The sequence below is a fragment of the Oreochromis aureus genome, linkage group 8 (genome assembly GCF_013358895.1).
Source record: "Oreochromis aureus strain Israel breed Guangdong linkage group 8, ZZ_aureus, whole genome shotgun sequence".
Taxonomy (NCBI): domain Eukaryota; kingdom Metazoa; phylum Chordata; class Actinopteri; order Cichliformes; family Cichlidae; genus Oreochromis; species Oreochromis aureus.
The window spans coordinates 11,331,296-11,345,984 of NC_052949.1; the positions used below are offsets into that span (position 1 = coordinate 11,331,296).

Here is a 14,689-nt window from a genome sequence, read left to right on the forward strand (position 1 = left end):
TTCGGGTACATGAGGTAATAGGTGAACCCAACAGTCGAGAAAAGACGAGATTTAAAAAAATAAAAATAAAGAAGGAAATAAAAGTTTTGTATGTTATTAAGATTTAATTGTGACTTTTTTGACAAGAAAAGGTCACATACATTAATCACAACAACACATACATTGATCGTTAATGTCCACGATTATCATCATGCACTGTTGTTATTTAATGCAATAATAGACTAATCTAATAATATTTCTGGCTAATTTTGTTTTATTTTTTAATTAAAAAAATAAAGTTTATTGAAATAAATTTATGTGAACCTAAACTAAATGTATCTCACTGCCCTGAACGGTAACAAGGATTTCATGGACACATTCAAACTACTTATTACAAAATTTTAATCACTTGCTATTTAGACATACATCACGATGACAACGTTTCTCGCTTATCTGTACCATTTGACCTAACTAAAAGCAGTACAGAAATAGCTACAAACATCCGGAATTGTGGCTTCGCCTTCAAATTAAAAGCAGGTGGCCCGAAAGCATTTGGAACAAAGTGATACAGCAGATGCTGTAAGCGAAAAGAAGGGGTATCATTTTATTTAACAGCTGAAAAGTCATAATTTAGCTTTCTTGGCCAAAAATTTGCGAATTTTCCAGAATTGTCGTTTAAACTGAAAGGTATTTAGTGGAAGTGGAGGAACTTACGTAATCCGTATGACTTAACAGTTTGCCCGCTGAACACGGAACCGGTGCTTCAAGCACGTTTTCCTGTTTTTAAATATCACCTTTACTCACAGAGGTGAACACGTCAGCTTTTATAATGCTGTAGCTCTTGTTATAAGTCGTAGGCGTCGCGATTACAGGTGACTATTTCGTCCAGCTCACCCGTCCTTTTCTGTTAGCCTAACCTCTCATCATGTGGGTGTTCGGTTACGGCTCACTGATATGGAAAGTGGATTTTCCTTACGAGGAAAAGAGAATTGGGTACATAAAGGGCTTCAGTCGCCGGTTTTGGCAAGGCAGTACCGACCATCGAGGAGTACCGGGTAAGGTGAGTATACCTTACTGGCTTTGGGAACTGATTCATAGCGGCCAAAATGAAAAAAGTACTACCTGATGCAATGTTGCTACAGTGTGTTTGACTACACGGTAGACATTACTGAAGACACTTCACTTCACTTCACTTCGGCTTGTGTTATTACAAAGTTAACCCCTTTATGTCCTAACCTTTATTCCTTATTAATGGGCTAGATGTTGCCCTTTAATATTAAAATCTATGTTAGCAATATTCCCCCTAATATGGTGATTTATAGGCTCCTGTAATCTTATATCGGATTAAAACCACAACTTTTCTTTGTTTGCCCAGCTTTAGAAAATGTTTTCATTTTCTAATGTATTTCTAATTTTATCCACTTTTTTCTCCTGGTCTGCCGAGCACTGTGCCCAATCAATATGTGTCCACCTCACAGTCTGGCAACCACTGCATTATAAAGTGTATAGGCGATATTATACAGTGGAGGAAATAATTGTTTGTTCGCCTGCTGAATTTGTAAGTTTGCTCACACACAACGGAATAAACAGTCTCGAACTGTTTAAGGTGAGATGCAGAATATCAACCAGAAATTCAGAAGTAAAAGCTATAAATTCATTTTCATGTCATTGATTGAAGGAAGTATTTCATTCCCAAGCAAAACATGCCTTAGTACTTGGCAACTTGAAACTTCAGCTCCCCCCACAGATTTCTATAGGGTGATTGATAATCTTTTTATTTCCTTCATTTCCATATAATGTCACCAAAAGTTGTCACCTTCTCATCAGGCCTACTGTTAATTGACTTGCAGTCCATTACAGCTTTGTGGAGGTTTACATTCTTATCCAGCTCTTAGGTCTTGCCTATGGAGGTTGAGAGGTTGGGATGGAAAAACCAGATTCTATGGACAAGCATGCTTTACAAACATAACTTGAAATCAAGCACATCTGTAATCGATTGTTTGTAATCTGTGTACCACGTGAACACACAGCCAACCTCTTGGAGCCAGAATTCTGGCTAGGTTATAGGAGATCAAATACTTATTTAACTCGGTGACATTCAAATCAATTTATAGTGTTCCTAGACTGTTGGTTGATATTCTGTCTCTCTCCATTAAAATGAAACTACCATAAAAACGAATTAATGAAAAATTAACTAATTTCTCTGTAAGTGAGCAACATTACAAATTCAACAGGGGATCAAATAATTATTTCCCCCACTGTGCCTGTAACCTTTCAGAAAGATCCCATTTCCTGCAATATGTGTGCTAACCAACTAGCACATTAATGACAAAGCCATTTATTAGGTGTGTTTGTGTGTTCTTTGCAGCCTGGCCGGGTTGTGACACTCGTGGAGAATCCTGAGGTGAGTTATACCCTCTTTCTTATCATCAGGGTGCAATAACAATTTCTTTGTAGTGTGCACATGATGTATTCCTTTATTAATCAGTCAGTATTAAAAAGTCTTTATAATATCAGAAAGAAATAATTTGTGATTCCAACCACAAATTCAATTAATAGCTTGACAGATAAGCAGAACCATTCATTATCAATAATTAATGGAAACGAAAGAAATGATAATAGAAATGAAGAAATTATAATATGAAAAAATATAATTTTGGTCATATTCTTGATGTTTTTTCCATAAATATGGACTGCATACTCAAAATAGCCCCCATTTGTTTGTTCTTTCCTTCATTGACTGGTAACTTCATTACATAATAGGTACAAGACTTATGCCTTTATTGTCATCACTTTGATGTTTGCGTTGCAGGAAGCAAACAAAATTACATGTTATTTACACAGTAATGAGAGATTATTACTACCTGAAGGTCATAATCCACCTACCTTGTTATGTATTCTTGTTTTATTGGCTATAATTAAGACAAGAGTTGGAGTGTGAAGGCGATCAGCGTACAAAGCTGCACAAATTGGATTCCACTTCAGAGAGAACTTTTTGTGTTCACTTACATACATACACATACTTTAAATATAAACAGTTTTGCAGAGTTTCATGCTTTTACAAGGCAGACAGGAGTGAAAACAGCGCAGGAAAGAAGATAACCTCTTATAGACAGTACTGTACAAAAGTCTTGAGCGACCCCTCATTTTTTTATGTTGCTAGGAAAATGGGAAAGAGACTTCTGGAATAGTTCTCCAGACGTCTAAAGATGTTTCAAAAGGTTTTTTTTGGATGTTGGCTGCCTTTTGTTCTGTTCTCTGTCAAGGTGATCCCACTCTGCTTTAATAATCTTGAGGTCTAGGCTCTGGGGAGGCCAATCCATGTCTAATAGTGTTCCAATGGCAGTCTGTTGCCAAATGCTTCCCAGATAGTATTTTTATGTTGGATCAAAGTCTGACTGTACTTTTCAATGCTTATTATTACATCAATTTTGATAAGATACCCAATACCACTGGCTGAAATGCAGCCCCAAACCACAACTAAGCCATGTTTCACAGATGCCAACAGATACTCAATGTTGTACCTCTCTCCTGACCATGTCTGTACTTACTGAAGGCAATTTGAACAAGGAATTTCATATTATATTCATCATTCCATAAAACCTGTTGGTACTGACTTTCAATCCAGTTCCGGCGTGACAACCAAACAAACAAAAAAAATAAAACAACAAAATCTCTGAAAATGATTAACGACTGGAATGAAAATGAGTAAAAAAGCAGCCAATGTCTAGAAGGAAAAAGTCTGAAAGACTTCAGAAAGCCTGAAGAACTGTTGCTAAAAAAAAGAAGTTGAAAGTCTGACTTCTTGAAAGCAAAATGTATAAAAATGAGGATTGGCTTGAGAATTTTGCACAGTACTGTAGTATGAGTTGTGATGTAGTAAAGCATGGCAGGAATCTGTTTTTAGAATTGGCCGATAAGTGTGATAAGTTTGAAATAAATGCTGAAAAATATCAATTATAGTTTCTTAAAGTCCAAGGTAAAGTCCTTGGATGTCTTTACTTTGCAAACATATAAAGTACATTAAGAAATACTCACAGCGTAGAAGCAAGAGAGTAATTGATTATAATAATTTTCTGGGTGTGAGTATGGTCAGTGTTTTTGAATGTAACACATTGGTTATGTCAATTATTTTTATTTTGACTTTTATTGTGACTTTAGACAAGGTGATTATATATCATCATTTATCAAATGTAAATACTAATAAATTTATCGGACACTTTATTAAGGACATGGGCATTGGTAGTGGTTGGAACCCTTTTTGCACTGCCTTAATTCTTCAAGGCATACATTCAAAAAGGCTCTGGAAACATTCCTCTAACATTTTGGTCCACACTGACATATTTTCTCTGTTTTGGACTATTGTCTATAAACCCTAGAGGTGGTTGTGTGAGAAAATCCCAGTAGATCAGCAGTTTCTGAAATACTCAGACCAATAAGTCTGGCACCAACAACCAAATCACTGTTCTTCCCCATTCTGTTGCATGGTTTGAACTTCAGTAGGTATTCTTGTCTACCATGTCTACATGCTTAAATGCATTGAGATGCTGCCACCAATTAGATTTGTGTGAAGAAGCAGTTGAACAGGTGTACCTAATAAAATGTCATCAGGTTATGGACCTCTAAGCCATTTTGCTTTCCTCAGGGGTGTGTTTGGGGTGTTGCCTACAAATTGCCGACTGGCCGGGAGGAAGAAGTGAAGCGCTACCTCGACTACCGAGAAAAAGGTGGTTATCAGGTCGTCACAGTGACCTTTCATCCCCGTCCATCACTCACTTGCTCGCCAAGCCAGACGCTGATCTACATCGGCTCCAAGGACAATCCCAACTACCTCGGCCCCGCACCCCTGGAGGAGATCGCCAACCAGATCATCAACTCTACCGGTCCAAGCGGGAAAAATACGGAGTACCTGTTTCAGCTGGCTGACGCCGTGAGGACTTTTCTGCCCGAGGACTCAGACACACATCTGTTTTCTCTTGAAACTTTAGTAAGAGAGAGGCTAGAAAACGGACAGAAAAACTCAATTTAGGTAGCTTAAAATTAAGTTAGTAACAGCACTTGATTTTTAAAAATGCGTACAATGCGCTGGATTAGTCACATGTTCTCAGGGTTTAAGGTATACTTGTCCAATAAAGATGTTTGTTACATGTAGGATGGGACATGTTGACCTCATTAGTTGACTAGTTGTTAGTTGTTCAATAAATATACACCGAAAGCTGCTTCAAAGTAATAAACACAAACTGGTATAGAAAACATAAATTACCAACAATGTACAAATCGCAAGATATTTTTCAATATAAATCACTACAGAATGGTTTCAATATATATGGTCTAAATATTGGTATTTAATATCTGGCATTGACTAGCCAAGATGAGACAAAGAATTGCTAATGTTATCGCATATTAGTTATTAAACATTTAACACTCAAACCTGAGCTGCTTCATATCTGGTTTAATGTTTGTTAAATATAGAGGTAAAAGTCTTGAGCCACCCCTCATTTCTTTATATTTTGCTAAGAAAATAGGGAAATGGGTACAGCGATTTATTGAAATATGGAAATACACTATGGAATGTAAAAGCAGAGTATAATTCTAAAAAGCTTGAAAGTCAATATTCAATATGACTGAACTCTTAGGCAAGCTCGTCATTTCTTTAAGCAGTCTTCAGGAATAGTTCTCTGAGCTTGTTGAAGGACATTTAAAGCTCTTCTCTAAATGTTGGCTGCCTTTTGTTTTATTCTCTGTCAAGCTGATCTCACACTGCTAGAGGCCAGTCTAGCAGTGTGAGATCATCAAAATGAAGCTATTACCGCATGATGGATATGAGAATATATCAGATTTTTTCCTATATCTTAAGGACATGACTTTCAAATACTGTTTATCTGCTGTAGATATTTTGTCTTTTCTCCTCAAGTTGTCCAGTTTCCCTCAAATGATAGGACACACTGCACATTTGTGACAAGATATGCCAAGTTTTCAGCTATTAGCACTTTGGAAATCACCTTGCTGGTGCACTTTTATTCCTCTGAAAATGGTCAGGTACAAGGACTGGACTTAAAGTGAGTGAAAGAGCAGCCCGTGTCCAAAGAACAAGACCTTTAGAGAACTACTGCTCAAGCTCACTTTAAAGAATTTGAAGATAATCTGGCTCCTTGGAAGTAAAATGTAAAGAAATTAGGGTTGGCACATGTTTTTTGCACAGTACTGTATGAGAAAGAGATATCCAAGATAATATTTTTAACTCTAGCTCTAAGTTGGTTTCATAATCAGACACAAAAACAATGACACCCTCATCAGATGCAGCTGCAAATTAAGTGCTAATTAGCTCACGTTAGCATGGTAAGCACTGTAAACATTTCACTTTAGAAACATCAGCACTGTTAGTACTGTCACCATGAGCATGTTAATGTTAGTGTTCAGCTCAAGGCACTGCTGTGACAAATGACAGCCTTTCATTGTCAGTGTAGGCTTTTCTTTCCTGTCTTGCTATGGTTAGTCTAATGTGTTCCTTAAGTCTTCTACTGAACCGTTTATTAAAATAAAAACTTTACTGCAATTAAAACATAATGATGCCCCAATTATTTTTCCTTGTGTTTTTTTTAGTAAGTTAAATAAAACAAATCTAAAACTTGATAAATAGGTTAAAACGCTGTAATAAATACAGCTAAAAAAATTGGTAATACAGCTTTTCTAAATACAGCCTATCTCTCTTCCTGCTATGATGAAGTAGTTGTCATGAAAATCACTTTAAGCAAACACACATTGTTTAGTCTAACCTTTACTTACTCTGTGTCAAGATTAGTAGTTCTGGCACAGGGGAGCCGGGATCAGCTGCTTCTCATTCTGCCTGCCTCCGTCTCAGCACAGTGAACACATCAAATTCAACACAACTGCATCAGAAAAACATCAACAAGCAGAATAAAAGAGTGACAGCTCGATCTGTGATCCCATCTTTAACACACACACAAACACTCAGAGGTGGGACACAGGTGGCTATTTCGTCTGCTACATCAACCTACCTTTGCTTACTTTACAGTCATAATGTTCCAGTCTTTAGCATACTGTGGACATTAAAAAAATGAGTATCATCAGAAGCAATACTGAGGTAGGCTGCAGGTTTCAAAGTATGCCATGAAAATATCCCTCAAACCATTGCACCACCAGCACCCTCAACCCCTGATATAAGGCAGGATAGATCGATGCTTTCATGTAGTTTACACGACATTTTGACCATACCATCCAAAAAAGCAGAAAAAGACTCATGTCAGGTAATTTTTCCAAGCTTCTGCGGTCCAATTTTGGAGAGCCCATGCAAATTGTGGCCTCAGTTTCCTGTTCTTAGATGACAGGAGTGGCACCTGGTGTGGTCTTCTGGTCCTGTAACCTATGGACTTCAAGGTCCGACGTGTTGTGTGTTCAGAGATGCTCTTCTCCTTACTTTGGTTGTATTGAGTTGTTATTTGAGATACTATTGTCTTCCTACCAGTTCAAAGCTGTCTCCTCTGACCTCTAGCATCAACAAAGCATTTTCACTCAGAGAACTGCCGCTCACTGGATATTTTGTTTTTGTACCTGTCTCTGTAAACCCTACAGATGGCTGTGTAGGGATTCCCAGTAGATCAGCAGTTTCTGAAATACTAAGGCATACAACTATGTTCAGAGTCACTAAAATAACCTTTTTTCCCCCCATACTGGTTCTCAGTTTGAAATTCAGCAGTCCTTCTTGACCATGTCTGCATGCCTAAATGCACTGACTTGCTGCCATGTGACTGGCTGATTATATATTTATGTTAATAAGCTATTGAACAGGCAAACCTAATGAAGTAGCCAGTGAGTAAATATATCCTGATGGACTGGTGATCTGTCCACTGTTTACCCTCCTCCTCAGTCAATTTAAAGCTAGAATAGGCTCCAGTCCCTCACAACCCTGAATTAGATGAGGGGTTAAGAAAACGGATGGAAAATTATTAAAATAAGTCAAAACACAAAGTTTAGACAGTTTTCAAGCATTCAACTGTAGAATATATTTTCAATTTTTAGCACTAAACTCAGCTTTTTTGACATTGTGAATAAAAGAAATGCTCTTTTCATGTCTTAATCTAAATGACTCCAGTGCGACACACACAAACTCGTTAAAACTCAGACCTGAGATTTTACTGGGCTGCAGCAGTAAAAGGGGTCTAGCTACACTGATGCTAATGTGCACTGGCTGTAGTAACAGGGTGCAGTGGCAGCTGAATCTTGGCACAAAACTATCCTTGCAAGAAGAAGCTTTTATGTTTGAGCTCTGCACAGAATGAAGTGTACTGCTATGTGACATGGCTGTACAGAGATAAACAGCTGGTGCTTTACACAGTCAGCCAACCCTGCAAACACGCAGCACCGAACACTCAAAAAGAAGCACCACACTTTACAAATAATGCATTTATTTCACAGGACACGGTAAATTCTCAGTGCAGAACTAATGCAGAACATGACAAAATGTGGTCTATAAAAATATAACACCATTGTTACAGCAGGTCACAGATTTTTATGATCTAATATGATATATACAATTTTTATTTCTTCTTTTTATTTATATAAATGATATAATTAATGTCAATATGAGGTATTATATATCACGAGTGCTTTAAAATAGCTTTCTTTATAAGTGTTGGATTACAATATAGCTGTAGAAATACAACAACGATCATTTTTATATTAGTTTTACATATATTTCAGAATATATCGTATACATTTATATATATTTATAATTTCAAACATGAACATTATCATGAAGGAATGTTTTCCTTGTATTTAATAACATGCACAGGTTAGAACTCTTTTAATAGTACATACAGGAACAATGATGATTAGCAATAAAAAGACTTTCTCAATATAAACCAAACCGCTACCTCTAAAGTGGCCACCTTTGGGGCTGCTTAACTGTTTTGCGAGAATGACTAAAAATACCATGTTAGTTAAAAACCATTTGAAACCATTTTGCCCAGTATTGCTTCCTTGCTGGGTTTAGTGAAGGCCAACGGTGGCAAGTGAGGTTCCAGAGGGAGAGCGCCCTGCTAGCATTATCAGATATTATTTTACAGGCTGCACAGAAAACTGGAGTTCCTAGCAGTAGTGTAATTGATTTCTCTGGTAGTGGTCCTACATGGTTGTCGAGGACCTGGGAAGGCAGGAAATGGCTGTCTAGGCGTAATAACAGGGTGACACCAGCAGGTCTGTGAGCACGAGCAGCTGATCGTCAGTGAAGCACTGCCGATGCTCCTGCCAGTTATCGTGGTGAGTACGCCGAAATTCTGACAAAGTCTTCTTCACCGTCATCTTTGGGCAAGAAAATCAAAATCATAATGCAAAAACATAATCTAGGTGAATGCAGTGTGCACATTTAGAAACAACACCACAAAACACAAGTGAGTTTATCAGCTTTACTGGACTTTTATTGGGCTTTTCCCTGCTTTCTTTCATCAAAAACATGGTGGATGCTCATATTAAACCTGTATGATAACTGAAATCTCTATGATGCAATATTTTCTTTCCAATCTTAGCTCTGTATGATATCCTACAGAGCTGTAGTGGCTGGCGCTTTGGCTGTGAACACGAGACCCAACCTGTTCATGTTTTCATGTGAAGGGCAGCCAATCAGAATAAAGATGACTTAAAGGAAGGAGGAAGGGACCTAAAAGAGTTTGTTTTACACAGAATATGAACTGAGATGCGGCAACAAGGCCACATATATGGTAAATATTTGGTAAATAAGTAATGATCTGAACCATGAATCATGCAAAACTACTTTTTTAGCATCCAAGAATAAAAATAGACATACATCTTAAGTATCATTTTTAGAGCATGATTCATCAGTGCACATTTAGTCCTCTACACGCTGACAAAGCTCAACATCCCATTCATGGAAAAAATACAATTATCTGCCTCATTGCTAGAGCCCTGGTGATACATCAGCTGGCTGATATCGACCAATCACAGATAAACTGGTATCTGCTTTTTGTTGACCGATGAAGGCATCATGAAATTAGGGACATGATCACTTATTGGTCTTTTCAAAAGGACACAACTCAGTCTTCATAAAGTAGATTAAAAAAAGACCAATGAGGGCAGTCTGATGGTACTTATTAATTTCAGAATTTCTATAAAACAAAAAAATTGACTAAAGTAGAAAAACTAAGCAGATCAATCCATCATGAATAATAATAATTTGCTGCAGTCCACTAGTTAGACGTTTGTATCATATTTAATTTAACAGCATTTTCAGCAGAGTGCTTTTACAGGTTTGGTATGACTAAAATTACTTAAAGGGAGCCAATGTTTCCTCCACTGCTGTGTGCATGTGGGAGAAAGAGAAATACCTGGTGTTCTCATGCCTTCATCTGAGTTCAGTTGAAGTGTTGACATATGCGAAAAAATGCTGACTAATAGCTCTGAGTTGTTAAGAGGGCTGAAAGGGACCAAGTGTGAAAGCATCCTAGATTGTTATAGAACACAATGCAGAAAAACGTGCCTGGGATCATATAGAAATGGTGCCTTCACACTGCACATGCAACAGAGCATGCATCCAAGTGTATTAACCAACAGTTACTTTATGAGTAGTTAATAATCTTCCCCTTTTCAATGCAAACAAGTATTTTTATTAAAAAAAATATACAGTATATAGCTCTATGTGGTATATGCAGTCTGTATAACTATTAACAGCTCTCTACCAGAAGCCTGAGAGTTTGTCCACATTTGTCTTTTTCCATAGACTGGTATGTATAATAAAAAGGTAACAGAATAAATTTTAATATGGCAACCACAGCAGGGAAAAGAGGATTGTTATTTCTCAAGTGTGAATCTAAAGATATTTGGCTTCTAGATAAACAAGATGTAATGCATGATTCAGGGCCAAACTTTTATGTAAACTAATATACATGAGCCCAAAGGGATGTGCTGTTTCTTGGTAGTGGAACATTTCCATTAAAGTCTGTAGTAAAGTCCTGCAATAAAACGAATGTTGATAGAAACTGTTTTTCTTGCTTCATTTGTTTTGAACAGTGAACGCTCATACCCACCCTTGATTACAGCCACTATCTATTACAATGGAGCCTACACTTAAGTTTAAGTACATGAACTGCAAATTCAAAAGTTCCTGTTTTGGCTGGTAAATCCTCTATCTAGAGACACCTAATGTAAAATGCAGATTAGCAGCTGAAAATATTTGCAGCAACGATCTAAATTGTTTACAATAATTAAAAACTAATTTGGAAAACTAATTTATTCATTGCACAGTTAGAAACTGTTGTTTCTAGTTAGCTAAGAATGAAGTAAAAAGTTACTGGCTAAAGAAAGAAAGTCATTAATTAATCTGATGATGATGAGATGATAGGAACACCTTCCTGACTTTTTATATGTATTTTTGATTACATATGTATATGGACGTGGTTCACAGTAGTTTGGTGATTCTGCAGCAATTGCGCTAATCGGCAGCCTGACTCAGAGGATGGCACTGAGCGGAAACTTGGTAACCAAGTTTGCTAGTATAGACTGATAAGTTAGCACTCCATTGACTTGCTAAAAACTGACATTTCTGACTCCAAATAACCCAAAACGTGGGGCCACAATCCTATTTTGAGCTGTGAAAATATGAACACCAGGAGCTCATGGATATAGATATCATCATGGTGGATATGTCCACCTTTTAAATAGAGCCTATGATTTACAGTAACCAACATATGTGTCCTTTACTATAATGGACAAAATCTAATATTTCTACCAGATTCTATTTTTTTCCGACTAATCTTTCCGGTAACAGACATATTAGTCAATATTTTTACAAATACAATATTTTAACTGTATTTTATTGGATTTTCTTTCTCATCTTTTTCACTTTCCAATGGGAGAGGCACTAAATCATCGTCATCATTGGCTCCACACCACTATAATGTATTATTCAAACTCTGCACTACGGATTACATTGTATGTATTCTTCATGCCTGAAGTAAGACCAAAGACACAATTTTCTCCTCAATTGGACAATGAAATTGTATTCTTTCAGCTCACACTGTTTTGAGCTAGGTGTTTATATATGAGTGTGTGTGGTGGGGCTAATGCATGCACGCACCTCTATAGGCTGTGGGTCATTGAGATGGCTGCTCAGGTCCATCAATATCTGAGGCATCCAGTCTGGGACATCATAGGGGCTCGACAGGATGCACGCACTGAGGCCGAGCACTCCAGCATGGCGCCGCACTAAATCTACGCGCACACACACACACACACACACACACACACACACACACACACACAAAGGGAGAGTTAAAATAGCTCTTCGAATCTCAAGGTTTGCATTTCCCCTGGGATAAGAAAGGGTAATAGGGCAAGTATTATTGTGATTGCCTCACTGTGCGATTGTGATGTGCACGGAAATGTGTGTGTGTGTACCTGTAGAGGCCAGCTCCCCTCGGGCCTTGGGGAGGCAAGTCTGACTCAGCGTCTGGAGCTGTGTCTGCAGACTGGAGTCCAGAGGGAAGAACTGGCACTGCAGTAAACCACTGAGGGTGGTGCATGCCATGTCCCTCACCTACGGTGAGAAGGAGAAAGGCGGGACAGGAAGGAGAGAAAGAGGGTGGAAAAAACAGGTCCTTGAAGATCACAACTGACAAATAAAGAATGCTGTGGAGAACACGAGGCATTTTTAGGGGCAAGGAATGCATGCGCAATTTATTAAGGGAGGCGAGCCCAAGGAGATCGGTGAACAGCAAGGTACATGGGACAGATATAAGCAAAGGAAGGGGAGGAGGAGGAGGAGGGATAGATGCTGAGCTGAGCTGATGTAAAATTCAGTTGCAGAACATCAGTGCCTTCCTGCATCACTTTGCATAAATTATGAATAAGCTCTGAGTGATGGTTGAGGCACTGTAACAGACAGTGATACGAGGACAAAGCATTAATCAACTCTACACTCACACAGTTAACAAAATATTAAGAGAAGGACCTGTGTTGGTAATTTAGACAATTCAGTTGGAGTGCAGGGGTTATTGATTTTCACCTGTGCTGTACATCCAGATCAATAAACGTAGACAGTTTAAAGGTTTTAAAAGCAAGACAAGTGGGACATTGATTGCTCAAAAGCTGACATTACTCAATATTTCAAGAGACTTCTGTTCTCTGAGTAGCAGTTGTAAAGCTTTTTTTATTCGATTCAATAAATAAACATTAGTAAGTAATTTAGAGGATTTAAAGTCAAGACAAATAAACAATTATTTTGGGTTTAGCTTGAATGTTATTTTTAGATCATCCAAGCTGCCACAGACAAAGAGATTTCAGGCAGCCACAGTACTCAATCAACATCCCTGTAACTACAGTGAGCACTGAGACAGACTGTTATTTTTAACCAATAACTGTGAACGGAAAAGATGGATTAAGGTTTAGGTTAGAAAAGCAGCCCTTTATTATCTCCTGACAGAGATCCCAGGGGCTGTGTTAAACCAGTGCTCGTGAATACGTTACCTCAAGCTGCTCATCTAGCAGCAGCTGCATCACCAGCTTTCGGATGCGGAGAACCTCAGCAGGCACACTGAGCAGAGTAAACAAATTGTAGAAAACCATGATCTGGAGGTAGGTCAGCACTGAGAAGCGTGCATGCCATGACCTGCTGCCTGCCATCTAAGGAGAGGGGAGAGAGAAAAGGGATGAGATAATGAGAGACAAGTTGGAGTTTGTACTGAGGTCCCAAAGGCCCTGAAGGTGATATCTTGCTCATAAAAGATATATAAACTTGGATACACAAGATCCATATGTAATACTTTCTCCTTTCATGCAATTAAAATCTTTCAAGAAGCATGTGGATGACTCTGTGAGGCTGTGCCTGCACAATATAAGTATGCCAACATATTCATAATCACACATCTATTTCACTAAGTATAAATATACACAAAATATGTATAAATAAGTGTATACCATGTACACTTACCATATTCTGCACCACATTCTTACCTTTTTAGTGCATTTGGTTACACTGTGCACATTTTAATGCAAAATAAAAATACAGATTGCAACAGAAGACAAACATTTTGGCATGTGGTTGTGCTGGCCATACCAGGAAAGACTTAATAAACAAACAAACAAGCTAACATATGAGTTATTTATGTTGTTTCCTGATGCTCCTCAGCTGGGGTTTACAAGATTTCATACATATCTACCCGTTATCATCCAAATCAATGATTATCATAATAAAGATGTAAACAGGCATTCTTATCCTGATTTCTGACTATCTGTATCCATTAAAGTAAAGTATAACTTAATGAGGAAAAAATGTCTGTCCATCCATCCATCTGGGTATCTGGGTTCAGGTTAGCCAAGGCAGCCACACCTCCCTGCCCCAGCTCTTCTGGGGGATACCAAGTCATTCCTAGTAACCTAGTAAAGTGATATAATGTCCTCAGGGCGTCCTGGTTCTGCCTCCTGTCGGTGAGGCATATCCAGAACACTGACTCCTTTCAATGTGGAGGAGTTGTGGCTCTACTCAGGGTACCTTCTAAATGACCAAGCTCATCATCCTATCACTAAGGCTAAGGCTAGCCTCCCTTTCAAGAAAGCTCATTTCAGCTGCTTGTATCAGCGATGGGTGCGCAGCCAAACATGAAGCAGCTAAGAAAAAAGATTTTAAGCCTCATCTCAGGGCTAGTTTACCGTGTTGAGCTTTTTTTACGAATCATATTTG

At 38.1% G+C, this 14,689-nt stretch overlaps 2 protein-coding genes across 2 annotated transcripts in view; one reads left to right on the plus strand and one right to left on the minus strand.

Moving 5' to 3' along the window:
• Positions 1 to 516: 516 nt before the first annotated feature.
• chac2 (ChaC, cation transport regulator homolog 2 (E. coli)) lies at positions 517 to 6,557 on the plus strand. The gene is made up of 3 exons (XM_031750736.2): positions 517 to 1,039; positions 2,348 to 2,383; positions 4,625 to 6,557. The coding sequence occupies exons 1-3, from the start codon at positions 905 to 907 to the stop codon at positions 5,006 to 5,008; spliced, it is 555 nt and encodes a 184-aa protein (XP_031606596.1). The 5' UTR covers positions 517 to 904; the 3' UTR covers positions 5,009 to 6,557.
• Positions 6,558 to 8,222: 1,665 nt separating this feature from the next.
• The window catches only part of psme4b (proteasome activator subunit 4b), a 47,208-nt gene continuing 40,741 nt past the window's right edge, over positions 8,223 to 14,689 (minus strand). Inside the window, exons 45-48 of the mRNA XM_039616195.1 lie at positions 13,477 to 13,632; positions 12,409 to 12,547; positions 12,089 to 12,222; positions 8,223 to 9,300 (exon numbers count right to left, since the gene is read on the minus strand). Coding sequence (XP_039472129.1) covers positions 9,166 to 9,300; positions 12,089 to 12,222; positions 12,409 to 12,547; positions 13,477 to 13,632 — 564 coding nt within the window. The 3' untranslated portion in view covers positions 8,223 to 9,165. The remainder of the gene's footprint in view (positions 9,301 to 12,088; positions 12,223 to 12,408; positions 12,548 to 13,476; positions 13,633 to 14,689) is intronic.